This window comes from Cervus elaphus, chromosome 23 (genome assembly GCF_910594005.1).
Source record: "Cervus elaphus chromosome 23, mCerEla1.1, whole genome shotgun sequence".
NCBI lineage: Eukaryota > Metazoa > Chordata > Mammalia > Artiodactyla > Cervidae > Cervus > Cervus elaphus.
In genome coordinates this window covers 62,326,920-62,342,567 of record NC_057837.1, presented here as the reverse complement: position 1 = coordinate 62,342,567, position 15,648 = coordinate 62,326,920, and the positions used below count along the sequence as shown (strand labels likewise).

Sequence of the window (15,648 nt, the reverse complement as noted above, 5' to 3'; positions counted from 1 at the left end):
ATACAGAAAGCCCAGTTAAATTTGGACTTCAGGTCACAAATGAATAATTCGTAGTTTAAGTATGTTTCATGCAATATTGGGGGCATTCACAAAATATTCATTGTTTATCTGAAATTCAAGCTCAACTAGGTATCCTGTATTTTCATCGGTAGATCAGGCACCCCACTTTTAGGGTCAAGCATCTAATAGCATAAAACAATTTGGTATGCTGGAGGTGGAGGGATAGTGAATGCATTTGCAATCCGTACCCAATAGGAGAATAACCAGTAAAAATGAAAATGTGCAAATTTGGCTGGAGGATAGTGGCAAAGAGCTTGGGCTCTTGAGTTTGACTTCCAGAATCTGAAACCAGAATCTGCTGCTCACAGTCTGGATGACTTTAGGTCATAGAGTCCTATCTCTGGGTGAGGATTAAATAAGATCCTGCCTTTAAAGGGTTTAGCAAGGTGCCAGGCTCACCATTGCTGCCAAATAAATGTTCATTTTCAAGATGACTGCTGGGTTGCCATGCAACAGCTCTCTCTAGTGGTCACAGGGCAATACGAACGTGCTGGCTAGGGCCCTGGAGGTCTACTTGGCTTCTGGCTATCCAGAAGCCAGGCTTTCCAGGCATCAAGAGACTGGTCTCCCATTAGAGGATCTGAGGATCTGATCCCCAGATTCCAATCATTTACATGTTACCTCCCGGATTTCTGCCCCAAACCAGCCACCATTACCTTATTACTCAGTATTCCTCCTTTCAACTGTCTCTCTATTTTTAAAGAAAATCTATTGTAATAGGTAACTTCACAATTTTCAGTTAAAAGTCCCAGCGTTATCAACTTTCAGAAATAGAATGTAACCACAAACCAGATATAAGTGAAAAAGAAAAGTGTGAAATTTTATGGAAAAATGTGTTGAGAATTGGAGGATCTCACTTTCTCTCTCTCTTGGTTGTAGCCAATTCACCCGAAGTAGTAAAGACAGACTAGCTTCCAAGTGAGACTTCCTTCATGCTGCAGTCACAAGAAGGGAAAAAGAAGAAACAGAGAACAAAAATGTTTCCCCGTTGGGATTTCATGCTCTGTCTGAAGTTATCTCACAAATGGAGGGAAAATACCATCAGCGCTGGAGGAAACACTGACAGAGGGCAGAAATGTTGAAACTGTGCCCTGTATCTCCACTTTTGTCAGTGTATTTCTACTTTTATCTGATTTGAATGTGGTGGGAAGGAAAAACTGCTTTTAGACAAACAGTCAAAATAACAATAACTCAAAATCCAAACTGGATTGCAGCCACTTCTACCTTATTGGGAGGCTCAAGGTTTTATCTAAGGAGAAAAGGCTCATTTGCTTAGGAAAACATGCTTCTGAGCCTTTGGCTATTGAGTACAATGCCCAGGGAAACATCTGGAATGGAGAGGGGGACAGTGGTTTTAAAACATGTCCACAAATTCTTTGATGTGCCCTTCAAAAGAGGGGGTTAATTCTCCCTTTCGGGGTGGAATGGATTTAGTGATGTACTTCTAATGAAGAGAAGATAGCAGATAGTGATGATGCATGACTTTAAGAATGAGGTCATAAAAGATTCTGGAGTTTCCCTCTTTCTTTTTCTTAGACCACTTGCTCTGGGGGAAGACCAATGGAGAGATCGGAGAGGCAAAGTACTGAGGGTAGATTCTCCAGCCCTGGTTAAGCCTTTGGAAGATGCAATCTTGGAAAACATTTTAATTGAAACTTCATGGGAGACTCTGAGCCAGAACCACCTAACTGTTTCTATATTCCTGACCCACAGATACTGTGATAGAATAAATGTATATGGTTTTAAGCCAAAAGGTTTTGGGATAATTTGTTACGCAGCAATAGATAACTAATACAAAGGGAAACGAAGGGAGCCAGGTATTCAACTGTAGCATAAATAAAACAGCACCTTTCCTGGGGAGAGAGTTTTCTTCTGAAACCAGGACTCAAATGCTGAAAGTCTCCCATTTCATAGCTTAGAAGACTGATTCCCAAAGAGGAGGATGCATGCAGTGAGTTCTGCTCCGCTGCATTGCAGCTAAAGCTCAAGAGGGCTGTGGGATTGTGACTGGTCTTGGCTACTTTGCATTCAGGGTCACATGCAAGTAGGGGTGACCATGTGACCATGCATGACCATGCATGTGACAGTCAGGGTCACATGCAACCAGCATTCCGTCTCTGGCTCTTGCTCCCCTGCCTTATCAACTGCCCGGGCTCTCAACTGTGTCCCTACGAGGAGTAGGAACCCTCCCTGCACCCTTGCATCTTTTAAAAGAATATTCATTCATTTATTTTTGGCTGTGTTGGGTCTTTGGGGCTGCGAGGGCCTTCCTCTAGTTGTGGCAGATGGGGTCTACTCTCTAGTTGGGGTGGGTGGGCTTCTCACAGTGGTGGCTTCTCTTTGTTGCAAAGCATGGCTCTAGGGCGTGTGGGCTTCAGTAGTTGAGGTTCACAGGCTCAGTAGTTGGGCTCTTGGGCTCTAGAGCACAGGCTCAATAGTTGTGGTGCGTGGGACTAGTTGTTCTGTGGCATGTAGACTCTTCCTGGACCAGGGATTGAACTCATGTCTCCTATATTGGCAGGCAGAGGTCATAGGACAAACTGCCATCTCGAAATCTGGAGAGACAGATGAATACATAGAATTATAGTCAAGAACAGCTTACCTGAAGCAGAGGCTGCTGGAGCCAGTAACTTGTAGGACCATTTAAAGGTAATTATGACAAGTTCCTGAAAACTTGAATGTGGACTAGCTTGAGAGTCCACAAGACTCCTGGGGATCCAGTCTTAAGGCCTGTGTACCGTTTTGACAAATGTCCTTAGGGAAAAGACAGTTCACATTGACTGGCTGAACTCTGAGTCAGGTCATGTCAAGACAGCCTTGGGAATGGGCTCAACCAGGGAACTAATGGACCGGTTGAATAATGACAGTTCTCTGGGAATGAGGCTTTGAAATTGTTCGATCCATCCCCTTCTGCTGACCTCCACTGGTTGCCAGGCTACTGGTTTTCACCAAGATATTGGGATTTTAGTTTTCAAGTCTATTATGGAACTGAAAAGTGGGAGATGGGTAAGATAAAATGTCACAAAGCTTGATAAAATGTCACAAAGATTCAGCAATCTTTATTGAATATAGCACCTCCTCCCCACCCAGATTGCTGTAAGAATTCTGAAAAAGTTGGTTCTGACAATTTTTGCCAGTTTTCCAATTGCTTTTAGGTAGGAGAGAATTTTTGGAAGTCTTTAACTTGCCATTGCCATTGCTACTGACATCTTTGTGGAGAGCTTTTAAAAATGTGGAAATGTCACTATTATAAGTCATAAATGTGCTCTGGTTAACCAGGTCATTTGGCAGACTATCTTGTATCCTGGGGAATGTCAGACTGGTTAACTAGGAATTGAAATTGTTAGGGGAGGGAAAACACCCACTAATGAGCTATAGGAAGAAGTCCAGGGAGCAGTGAGAAGAAAATAGTAACCGGAGATGGGCAGTGGATGTGCGTCCAGGCAGGAATACAGTTTAGTGCCAGGTCAGAGGGCAGCTTGACCAGTGCTGATGGTCCCCTACCAGTGTGTGTGTGTGTGTTTGTGTGTGTGTGCGTGCGCTCATCTTTATCCACCTTTATTCTTGGGGCTTCGGCCCTGGGAGACTCTCAGTCCTGACCAGGAAAGACATGCCTGGGTTCTCTCCGAGTCAGGCCCTGATTGATGGTTTCCAATCTGGAAGGTCCTTTCTGTATTTCAAGTCATTCATAGTCATAACAATCAATTCAGCCTCTTACAGAATTTAACTATCCATCCTGAGCTCAAAGATCTTATACTTCTGTGACTGTGGAAAATGCTTCCCCTCTTAAATCCTCATCAGAAGACGTATACTGGTTTCCTATAATAAACCTTCTTGCAGTTCTGAACCATTGGACTGTCCTTCCCTGAGCCATATTGGTTGGTGGCAACAGAGAGTGGAGATAGTGGTGGGTCCAGACATGATGGCAGATGTTTGGCAGGGGTTGAGAAATACCAGCCTGCATCTTCTAATTCTTACAAAGTTAGTGGGGTCTCCCAATATCTGTGATGTTTCAGTCCTTGAGTTGCCTTTTTGTCATTCTGTGACCTTGTACAAGTCATTCATATACAACAACCCAAGGCCTCCTCTATGGAGTGAAAAGGTGGAGCTGGTCCTCTAAGGACCTCAAATAATGAGAGCATGTTTATTTTTTGTTTGAGAGGACAATGTTCTTCAGCCTAGGTAGCCCTTCTTCTTCCTTCTTGCTTCCAGTTTTTCATAAACCTTACCTGGATTCACAGTCTCAACTTCCTTATATCCCATTCTCTTCTCAGTTCCTTAAAATCAGGTTTCTTCTTCTAAAATATGATTCTCACTCAGGGCATCAATAATTTTTTCATATGCAACTCCTCTGACCCTTCTTTGTGCTTCACTTTCCCAAGCCTTTCAGCAATGAACATTTTGGTCTAGTTTGTCCTTTCTCCTATACTTCTTTCCCATTATCTTTATCATCCTTTTGTTGAAAAAGCAGAGAAGAGGCTAGTATTGACTGGAGGCAAATAGGCAAAAGAGCAGTGCTAGACAACTTGTATCCATCAGCTTCCTGGATGGCTTCCTTGAGGTCTCCCAGGCAATTTCATGCAGCACGGCCACAGCTAAAGGCATGATCTTCCTGCTGGAATCAACTCATCCCCCCATATTTCTGGTTACCTTTGGGATCCCCCACCTGAGACACAGATGGGAATCTCACCTGCTCCCTCACCTCCACCCTTCTAGGTCCACTTCCTGAACATCTCTCTAGTCTGTCATTTTCATTTCTTGTGAAATGTTGTCTTGTGTATCATCACTTTTGCCTGGAGAGTTACATTTATCCAACCCCCGTGGCACATCCTAAGAACCCCAGAGCAGTTGTTCTGAAATCCATGCTCATCTGAATGTCCTTCTGTCCTAAACCATTAAGATCTTCAATGTAAGGTTCAAACTCTGTTCTATAGCTCCAGTCACTCAGGCCAGGACTCTTTCCCACTTGTGAGCCCTCCAGTGATGGTGAAGAATGACAATATCTTACGCAGAGAAAGGGCAGTTTTATTTGGTGATGAACAAGGAATGACACATGCTTGGTGGGAAAGCAAAGGGAGAAGTTTCCTTGGCGAGAAGGCTGCTCTGGTCTCCAAGCATGGCTGTGTCATTGTCCAGGACATGGGTCAGCCTTCTGTGAGCCCTCGGGCAGGCAGTGAATCCTGCCTCAGGAAATGGTTCTGTTGGGAGAAGACCCCAGACAAAATGGAGACTCAAGGTCCCTCAGTCTAGATGGTATTGGCCCACGATCAAACCTGCCCTCCAGAGGGTGGGGAGGAGGCTGAGACCCTGGAGCTGGGGGGTCTTGTCTCCAGCCACCAGGGGAGCCCAGACCCAGAGTCAGGGGGCTCCTTGTGCATGTGCTTGAGTGAGTGTGTGTCTGTGTGTGCATGTGTATTTATGTGTGGCGTGTTTGCATATGTGAGTGTAAAGGTGTACGTGTGCTGATGTGAGACTGTGTGCATCTGTACGTCTGCCTGAGTAACCATTGTGTGTCTGGGCACTTTGTGTGTGTGTGTGTGTGTGTGTGTGTATCCATGACTGTGTGTGCTTCCCTTTGTATCTGTATTGTGGTGCCACTTGTGTCTTTCCACCACTGTCAGCCACTGTCAGCCTTTCTGCGGACTTCTTTCTGCATCTTGGTGTATGTCTATATGGCTGTTTGTCTTTCCCTTTGGATGGCACTGTCCCAAGCCCCCTGCTGCCCTCACCAGGAGGAGAACAGCTGACTACCCCCCAGATCCTGTGGAATATGGAGCAATACTCACTGGCTCAGCAGAGGCCAGGTCCGTTCCTGGAAGTCTTAGACCTTGATGACAAATTCTAGCCCGTGGATCAGTGCATCTGGAAAATGGGGGGAAAAAAGCCAATAACCACAGACCAGAGGGAAGGAGCCCAGGGATCTTCATGGTCCTCAGGGGCCTGGGAAATGGGAACTCTGAGATTCAACCATGCTCAGGCAGGGCTTGAAGGGGACTGTGCCTCCTTCATCAACCAGCCCAGCTATTCTTAAGTTATGGCTGATGTGGGGAGAAGGGTCTAGGTCTTAAGATGATTCTGATAATTCAAGGCAAAAAAGAACTCTAAAATGGGGAGAGCTGAGACTGGAGGGCCCTAGCTGTCCCATGTGTGTGGGGACAGAGCTCCCTGGGGAAAAGCCCTGCTCCTGCAGAGGGGAGAGAGGACTTGGAAGCGGGTCATGTCTGACTCTTTTGTGACCCCATGGATCGTAGCCCACTGGGCTTCTCTGTCCATGGGATTTCCCAGACAAGAATACCAGAGTGGGTAGCCATTTCCTTCTCTAGGGGATTTTCCCGACCCAGAGCGGGTACTTACTGACAATGGCGTGTACCAGAGTGACGTCCAAGTGGCTGAGAGCTGCATTGACCAGGGGGCACACCTGAGTCAGGGGCAGAAAGGAGCATTAGGCACCTTGGGAGACACTGGCAGCAACCGCATCCCGAGTATGGGTCCTCTGCAGAGATCTTCTATCATTTGTCTGTGTCTGAGAGTATCTGATTCTGAGCAATCCCACAGATGAACCCTGACACGTCCACACTGGGAAGATGGAGATGTTGAAGGCGGGGATGAGGTGTCCAATCACAGAGTGAGTGGTTGTTCACTCTGTGATCTGGCGTCTGTTTCTGAATCGGGCGGACTGCTCTGGGAGGGGTGGGTTTCTGGTCATAGGAGATCCTGAGCATAGGCTGGGTGAGCCTTGTCTGCAGCCATAGTGGGGGTGGACTGGGAGCTTCTTGGGGCAGGAACCGATCTGTTTCAGCTATAGTGTGGACACATAGAGTGCCTGGCCCAGAGCAGAAGCCAATCGGTACATTTTGAAGGATGGGAAGAAGAAACATGGACAGATGGACCAGTGGACAGGTAGACTGATGGATGAAATTTACTTATCAAACTGAGTGACTCAGAAAAGCTCCCTCAGGGGCTTCTTTTAGCTTGAGAAGCTCTAAGATCCAAGGACCAGGAGACCGCACTCTGTCTCCACTTACCTTTTCCTGCACCAGCCCGGGAAGGACATTATTCAAGATGCCAGTGAGGTTGTCAACAAAGCTTTGAATGGGGAGGGGGCCCAATCTGAAAGAGAAAATCACGGAGAGTGCAGGGGCCTGGGGCTGGCATGGAGAAGCTTGGGTTTCTGCCCACTGCAGTCTCAGTACTGATAAGGGGACCTGGCCTTGTGCCTCCACACCCACGTGCATCCATAACAATGCGCCCATCCAAAGGGAGTGACACCCCACACAGCAGTGCACACACTAGGTACATGTAGAACAAACACATAGTGCCGGCACACAGTAGGTGTTCAATCAGGCTTTGTAGAATCCATATAGGAATGAACAGTGCTTAGTATGCAGTTGTCATGAGGATTCAATGAGACGATACATGGGACACACATATGTGTGTTCAATAAATGTTAGTCATGATGGGGGTGGCTCCTGTATTTTATACCTGCCTCCCTCTCCCTTTCAAGAGTAACTGAAATAATCACCCTTGTGGGCTCCATAGCTATTTTACTCTTTACTGGGACAAAGCATGTTCACATTTATTATTTTTGAGGATTCTCTCAATAATGCCAATATAGCTCCATATTACAATTATCTGAGTAAGCTGAGACTCAAGCTGGGGAAGAACTGTTCAAGTTCACACAGGGAGCCCTCCATCTCCTGCCATATCCCTCAGCTAGATGGGGCTTGAACTCAAATTTCTTGTTGCCTAATCCAGCATAAAATTGATCAGCCTGGCCTAAGAAGGGGTAGTGACCATTTACTTATTCATCCATCCATCTGTCCATCTATCCATCCATCATCTCACTCTTCCACCCTCCCACTCACCCGTTCTCCCATTGTTCCATCTTTCCAAGCGTTCACCCATCATTCCATCCTACTGTCTCAATAGGAGCAGCCACCCCTCTGGCCTCACCCATCAAGCAGGGAGATTTGCAGGCTGCCAGGGGAGTGAGTGCAGTCGCCAACAACCAGGTGGACATGCTTCTGCTCATCTGTCACAGCTAAGAGTTCCACGGTGATGTTTAGCTTCACAGCCAGCTTCAGCAGACTCCCCACCAAGGGCCTGCACAGGAGACAGTCCGCTGTAGCTGAGCTCCCATGTCCAAAGGCAGAGGAGGTTTTCTTCTGGACAGATATGCCAGTCTTGCCTCATCCCATCTTGCCCACAGCTGTACTCCTCTCAATTCCCAGTAGGCTCAAAGAGGCCAAGTGAGTCTCCCAAGTGACTCAAGGTCACTCCGCATAGCAGCAAATGAGCTGAAGCTGGAGGCTCAGGTCTTTTGGATAGACCCCAACAGCTTTTTTCTTTCTTACCACTCAAAATCATCAGGGTCTCCTTTGGTGAGCCATCCTCCCATCCCCCTTTGGAGTCCACTCACGTGTTCACATTGAGGATCATGCCCAGAGGGATGGTGACATAGAGACGATGGCCATCGGGGCTCTGCACGAGGCCCAGTTCCAGCAGCTGAGGGTTAGTGATCTTCAAACTGCCCAGGGAGAAACACTGGAGTGAGAAACATTAACTCCTCTAGTCCTAAACTTAGAAACCACATCTAATCCCACCATGAGCATCTCAGAGGTGGAGCTACCCATGAGGTGGGATGGAGGAGATATGAGGGGAGTCTTGCAACAATAGCCACATGGGTTTTGAGTCTCACATCAGTTTTTCCCATCCTCTGCGCTGGGTCAGATCCGTCTGCTCACCTCAGGTCTATGAGGTTTTCCAAGATAAGAAACTGTGTCTGGGTTATATTTGCATCCTGTACGCCAGCTCAGAGCCTTACAAAGAAAGGGGTTACTTTATACTGGCTGAGTTTGTGGACTGATGAGCAGGTGGGTGGATGAATATGTGGGTAGATGCATGGAAGAGAAAGTGGTTAGACGAAGGGCAGATGGTCAAGTGGATGTATGGGTGGGTAAGTGGATGAGAGGATGATGTCGGGGCAACTGAAGTAAGTCCTTCACGTTTAAGAGTAGGGATCATGAATCTTGCTGAGTCCTTCAATGGCAGGTCAATCAATAAAGTTTATCATGAAGATAGAGGAGCAGGAAGCTGGGGAAAACAGAGAGGGTGGAAGTAAGCCTCTTCTCTGAGGCCTTTTCTCTTCTCTGAGCTAGCCTCTGTGTCAGATGATTTACATCTTCTCCAGTCCTCCTGACAGTTCTCTGTGGGTACCATAATCTTCATTTTACAGATGGAAAAACCAAGCCCAGAGAGACTGAATGCCTTGCCCCGGGTCACCCAGCAAGTACATGATGGATACAGAAATCAGACTCAAGGATATCTGTCTGTCTTCAAGTCAGAGGCAAGCATCTGGGCAGCAGGGAGGTGAGGGCTGGGGAGGGTAGGAATCCTGGGAATGGATTTGATCCAGTTCTGTAAAGGACCCAGTCTTGCCAGCTCACTTTCCACTCTTGCTCTTTGTTAATTGGATTGTCCCACGGACATCACATGACGATGTCACTGAGGAGAATAGCTTACATTTTCTTGCTTACATCAAAAGCCACCGTGTTCACTAGTGAGGAGAGCAACTTAAGAAGGGATTTCACTGATAAAGAGAGCAAAATTATCATGGTAGAGTGGAAAAAAGCCTTGGCTTTGGACTTAGGTCAGTTAGAGTTAGCACCTGCACTCTGCATCACTCTGGTGGTGTGGGCACAGACCCCTTTCTGTGCCTCCACTTTTCTGTAAATCTAGGGATTATTAAACTGACCTCAGAGGACTATGGTGAGGGTGATAGATGATGACGGAGATCCAAGCTGCACTTCAGGACTGGGAGCAATTGCTGGTTCAGGAGAGCTGCTGCTCCCTGCCAGACTGTGAGGGGGTCTCAGCCTGAATCCTGGCCTCATGTTCTGATGACCCAGCTCCCTCCTCCAGGGCCACTACCTGGGGCTGGCTGATCTCCAGCGGGAGATCTCTGGTGGGGCCCAAGGCCCTGCTTCAGGGCTACTCACTCAATGATGTTGTTCAGGAGAGGGGTGAGTGAAGTCACTTTCCCAAGCAGGCTCCCCGGCAGGCCACTGGAAGCGTTCCCTCCAGTCTTCAGGATGTCCAAGAGCGGAAGGTTTTTGAGAGTGCCCAACAGACCCTCAGAGAGCAGGCTGTTGCTGAGAGCTGGAAATGGGTGTGGGGTCCTTGAGGGTCAGATCTGACAATTATGGCTCCTCAGTCCTTGCCCCCTTTTAGCCCCCTTCCCAACCATGAGATGATTGCGCACACACGCACACACACACCTGGAAGAAGTTGTCACAGACTCTCACTTACCACCTGTCAAGCTTCCAGCAAGATCTGTGGGTTTCGGGGCTAGGGCTGGAGTCAAAGCCAAGGGCAGAGTCTGGTCCAAGGGCACGGGCAGGGCTTCCAGCAGGGCCGTGGTCTGGGCCAGCAGCCCACAGAGGACGACGAGGCTCCCGATTTGAAACATCCTCTCACTCAGTATCTGTGGAGAGGACCACTGTGGCACAGATACTAGAGAGGAACCCATCCACTGCCTGCCCCCGCCCCAGCACACCAGGGAGTGAATAGCTACAGCCAAGGCATTTGCTCTGAGCCAGGTGTCAGGCTGAGTGCTCCACATTCGGTGTCTGATTTCATCTTTACCCTTAAGATGTGGACACTCGGCACCTGCATTACACCAGTGAGGAAACGGGGGTCTAGTGAGTTTAGGTAACTTTTCCCAACGTCACAAGTACACACTGGGGATAGGATTTAAAGATAGCTCTCTCTGCCCTGGGGGCCTCTGTTTAAATTAAGTGACCATCAGATTTACTTTCCAGTTGCGCTTGCTTACAATGTATTGAATGAGACAAAGCAAATTAAAAGGCTTAAACGTGCTAGTGGCTGAGGAGCTCCTCTGCTTTGTCACCATCCTCCTTAAGTCCTCTGGTCTGCGTGTAGCGCGTGATGCTTTGTGGAAGCCCTTGCAAGTCACAAGACTATCAAAGGTGGCAGGGCTATAGTTACCATCTCATTCATACCAGTGCTGGGAAATCCTGGGGACCATCCAAAGTCCTCATTCAACAAGGACAAGAGGACCAGAGAGGGGTAGTGATTTTCCCAAGGTCAAACAGCAAACTAATGGCAGAACTGCAGTTGGAGGAAGGTGTCCCTCCCACCCCAACTCTCCACCCCTACCAATATACAAACTATCTTGTCCATGTCTTTCTCTTTTCCCTCAAGATGACCTGGACGAACTTCCTGGGCAACTTTTGACACCTGCCTCCCTTTTGCACCAGTCCTCTTCCCAGATGCCACCATCCTTCTCCAGGGCCTTTTTGGAAGTCAGTAAAGGTGATGAGAGCTGGAGCTGGCTCCCACACGCTGGAGACACTTGGCTGCTTTAGGCAAAATCCCATCAACTGGCCAATTTGGCCAAAGAGCCATCATTGTTGCTGCCACAGGAATCTAAAGGGCTTTTTGGTCCAAAGAGCCAGTTGTGGCTTCCTTGGGAGGTAAACTTGGCTTGGGGCCTCTGAATTTCTTTTCAGCAACAGATCTTTTATGACTCCAATGGAAGCTAAGGACGCTTGGTCCCAGAAAAATGCACCAAAATGTACAAAATTGGGTGGATTGTAGGAGGTTGCTGGGCGATGGTCTGGATGCACAATGGAGTGAGGGTGTACACTGAGCAATGCACAGTGGTAAACTCAAGATAAAACTCTGTAGAGACTGGGATTTAGGGCAGGAGGAGTATGCCCATGAGAGATCCCTAGCTCACGTGGAATTTGAGCAGTGTACCTACAGCCCCGTGCTCCCTATCACCATCAAATAGCCTGCTGCCAAAAGTCTCTACATTGATGTCAATGGTCTCTTAGGGAGGCAGAGTGGATGCTTATCACCTTGCCCCCCAAATGGCAAGCCTTGGTTCTCTTGGAAGACCCCAAAGAGTGATCTGAAGTGCAGTCAGCCAGTGATGCCACAGTGTGGAGGTTAGCACCTCTGCCCTCCGAGGCAGTAGTGGTGGTGGTGGGGGAGGGTCCAATGCACAAGTCTCACCTGGCTTCTCAGAGGTCCTGGCAGCTGTCGTGGTCTCCTTGCTTTGCTGAGCAGGCAGCCTTTTTTATAGTGTGGAAATCAGGAAATGAGTGATCGAGAGATGGATTTATAGATAATTCAGAATTCGGCAATCTGTTGGTGTCTTTCAGGGCTCTCCAAAGTAAATAATTGCCAGTCACATTAGTAGGTGGGGCCGTTAAGCTGTTTGATTGACAAGTTAAACAGAAAAATGAGATGGGGATGTTACTCAAGATTTCATGGTTTTGTGAGTGGGGCTGAGGCTGGGAACCCTGGCTCCAAGGTGGCCTGAAGATTACGTTTGGAACACCGGGAGAGGCAGCTGCTGGAGCTCTGGGAGGGACCTCAGTCTCACTGTTGTTTACTCGCTAAGTCATGTTTGACTCTGTGCGACCCCAGGACAGGCTCCTCTGTCCCTGGGATTCTCCAGGCAAGAATACTGGAGCGGGTTGCCATTTCCTTCTCCAGGGGAATCTTCCTGACCCAGGGATCGAACCCACCTTTCTCACCTCTCCTTTGGCAGGTGGGTTCTTAACCACAAGCGCCACCAGTCTCACTGTCATTGTTTTTCAGTTGCTCAGTCTTGTCCAACTCTTTGCAACTCCATGGTCTGCTGCACACCTGGCTTCCCTGTCCTTCACCATCTCTCATAGTTTGCTCAAACTCATGTCCATAGAGTTGGTGATGCCATCTGACCATCTCATCCTCTCTTGTCCCCTCCTCCTGCTTTCAGTCTTTCCCAGCTTCAGGGTCTTATCCAATGAGTTGGCTCTTCGCATCAGGTGGCCAAAGTCTCATATCCAATGTAGAAAAAGAATCAAGTTGTCTCTGATTTCCCTACATCTGGGGCACCCCTCGGTTCCAGAGTGGGGGGTCTCCTGACTTCTGAATCTCAATTGCTTGACAGTCATATGCTGGGAGCTAAACATCTTCACAGAACACTGGAGGGAGGGGTTGCTGCTCCTTCTTTGCAGAGGTGGAAACTGAGGCCCAGTAGGGACAGGTGCCCAAGGACACAGAGAAGATGACCACAGGGTTAGTTGCTGTAGTGCTTACTCCTGGACAAATGTCTCTTTGAGTAACAAGATACAAAGAAACTATAAGGGACTAAAAATAACTGTGTGCATCTGCAGTTTGGGGCATAATTTGGGGCAAATTATGGACAATAAGATACAAAAAGACCAAAAACCCAACTGCCTCTTCTGAAAGGCTGAGAACCAAAACAAGGGGGTTTGAAGCAAAAGCAGGGTACTGCACATACCCTCCGCACCCCACACCACCAAAAGGGTGGGCAGATCACCTAAGCCCCCCTCCAGCCCAACCCCTGGACACACCCCCTACCCTCACCCCATAGAAGGAACCAGCATGCCCCGCCTCGGGGAGGGGGGGAAGGAGCAAGGGAGCCTGTTACTTATTTTCACTTGCCCCTCCTGTTAGCGGGCGCCCCAGTAAAGCCTTGCCTGAATTTATTGTCTGGCCCCTAGTCAATTTCTATTGACTAAGGAAGGCCAAGAACCCTGGTCAGTGTCATTAGGACTCAAGCTACTGGATAATAATCACAATAAAAACAGTGTCAACAGCTAAGGCTTGCCTAGCTCTGCCTAAATGTCAGGCCCAGCATTGCTATTTTTCACATCCAGCCTTTCACAAATCCTCACAGCCCTGTGTGGGGTGGGAATGAATACGTCCATTTTACGAAGGGGAAAACTGAGGCTTGGAGTGTGAGGTGACACGTCCAGAGTCTCACGGTGGGCATGGAGCCCAGGCATCCATGCTCCAGTCCTTTCTCTTGATCACTGGGCTAAGACGAGGATGCCTTGGGTGTGCTCTGACCATTTTGCATCCCTCCATCTGTGAATATCATGTTCCCACTTGTATAACCTGAAAAAGGCTACCCGGTCTCCCAGGCCTGAGGGATCGTGTGGCATCCTGTTCTCTACCCTTACCCTTTTTTCTTCCCTTCCCCAAATGAAGGCATGAGGAATTTGTTCCTACCCCTTGGGTCTTTGGAGTCTGTTGTACAGATGAAAAAAATGAGGCTTAGGGAGTTCCAGCCCTTAGTCCAGTGAGAGCAGCTCTTGCCTTGTGGAACCAAACACCTTAAAAGCAAAAGCAGAGAGTGAAGGAGGAAATGCACATTTATTGAGTACCTACTATGTGCCGGATGCTTTCCATACATGAACTTCATCTTTGACATGATTGGTTGATATGGTTGAACCTCAAATGTCAGAGGAGACTAAAGTTCAGAGAGGGTGATTATTGCCAAGGAACACACGGGGAAGTGAGTGGTGGAATCAGAATTCTCCCCCGTGTCCGATGCCCCGGTAATCAGTGAGCCACGCTGCCCTCCCCTCATTTCAGACCGTTGCAGGAGCTACTTCTGCTTCCTGTTGAGTCTGGCTGATGCTTCTAGGAGGCTGTGGCTTTGGACTTAGTTATCCATTCAAGCACACACTAGACTGTTCCTACAGCCTGTGTGTTGACAGTCACCCTCAGTGGGGTCCCCTTTTTTGTTATTTTGGTGCAGCTTTTCTGGATTGGGTCACATTGTTACTATCTTTTGGGGAAACAGAGGCAGATAAGTCAAGGAATGATTCAAGTTTGTTATTGGACAGCTAACAGCCAAGCTAGGAAGTTATATTTGTGTTATGGCAGAAAGGGGATGACCTTGGACACATATCACCCTGGTTCAAATCCTATGACTCTGGGAAAGTCCCTCCAATCCTTTGAACCTTAGTTTCCTCATCTGTAAAATGGGAAGTAAGTATCTACCTCCCAGGGCTGTGGGGGATAATGTCTAAGGAGGGGGTTTATGTTCAGTTCATAAGCTCATGTGTCTACATGGTTTTCTTTTTTTTTTTTTAATTAAACATTAAGAAATATTTTATTTATTTGGCTTTGCTGAGTCTTAGTTGCATCAGGTGGGATGTTTTGTTGCAGTGTGTGGACTCTCTAGTTGTCGTGCACAGGCTCCAGAGTGTGCGGGCTCGGTAGTTGCAGCTCTTGAGCTTAGCTGCTCTTTGGCATGTGAGATCTTGGTTCCTAGACCAGGGGTCAAACCCATGTCTCCTGCATTGGAAGGTGGATTATTAAGTCCCTACATGGTTTTCTTTTTAAATACATAATCCCTTTATTTATTCATGTATTGTATTTGGCTGCATCTTGCCACTGGGGATATGGGATGGTTCCCTGACCAGGGATTGAACCCAGGCCTCCATAATAGCAGCATTGAATCCTAACCACTAGGCAACCAGGGAACTTCCCTACATGTTTTTTTTTTCCCCTAGATTTTAATATTTCAAGTATCATTTTGCTGAATAACAGAACGGTCCCCACTCCCCCCTGGAATTTTATTTCTGTTCCAGGGGCTTTATTTGTGTCAGAGCATCTGAAGGAGGATGCCCTGTCCTTGTTTTGACTGAAAATGTAGAGACAGCCACATACCATTTGGTTCCTCGATGCTTAGATGCTGCGTTTCCCTTCCACCCTAAAAGCCCCTTCAAATTAACTTTTTAAATTATATTTTCTCGG

At 47.7% G+C, this 15,648-nt stretch overlaps 1 protein-coding gene across 3 annotated transcripts; it reads right to left on the bottom strand.

Moving 5' to 3' along the window:
- Positions 1-5,068: 5,068 nt before the first annotated feature.
- On the bottom strand, positions 5,069-12,159 carry BPIFA1 (BPI fold containing family A member 1). Of its 3 annotated transcripts, XM_043884146.1 has the most exons (9): positions 12,100-12,159; positions 10,369-10,543; positions 10,059-10,218; positions 8,480-8,587; positions 8,014-8,163; positions 7,086-7,170; positions 6,415-6,478; positions 5,847-5,922; positions 5,069-5,258 (listed from the first exon to the last, which is right to left on the bottom strand). In XM_043884146.1, the coding sequence occupies exons 2-8, from the start codon at positions 10,526-10,528 to the stop codon at positions 5,882-5,884; spliced, it is 768 nt and encodes a 255-aa protein (XP_043740081.1). In that variant the 5' UTR covers positions 10,529-10,543; positions 12,100-12,159; the 3' UTR covers positions 5,069-5,258; positions 5,847-5,881. The 3 variants fall into 3 exon arrangements, with proteins under 3 accessions (XP_043740081.1, XP_043740080.1, XP_043740079.1); XM_043884145.1 differs by lacking the exon at positions 12,100-12,159 and having other exon boundaries at positions 5,069-5,272; positions 10,369-10,592; XM_043884144.1 differs by lacking the exon at positions 12,100-12,159 and having other exon boundaries at positions 10,369-10,592.
- Positions 12,160-15,648: the final 3,489 nt, after the last annotated feature.

Excerpts from the sequence above, each read along its gene's own strand:
- BPIFA1 (XM_043884145.1), bottom strand. The coding sequence starts at position 10,588 with ATGGGTTCCTCTCTAGTATCTGTGCCACAGTGGTCCTCTCCACAGATA. Across the intron at positions 8,588-10,058 it reads CTCCTGAACAACATCATTGA|TTTGAAGATCACTAACCCTC; the intron begins GTGAGTAGCCCT and ends CTCCCTGGGCAG. Across the intron at positions 8,164-8,479 it reads ATGATCCTCAATGTGAACAC|GCCCTTGGTGGGGAGTCTGC; the intron begins GTGAGTGGACTC and ends TCTCCTGTGCAG.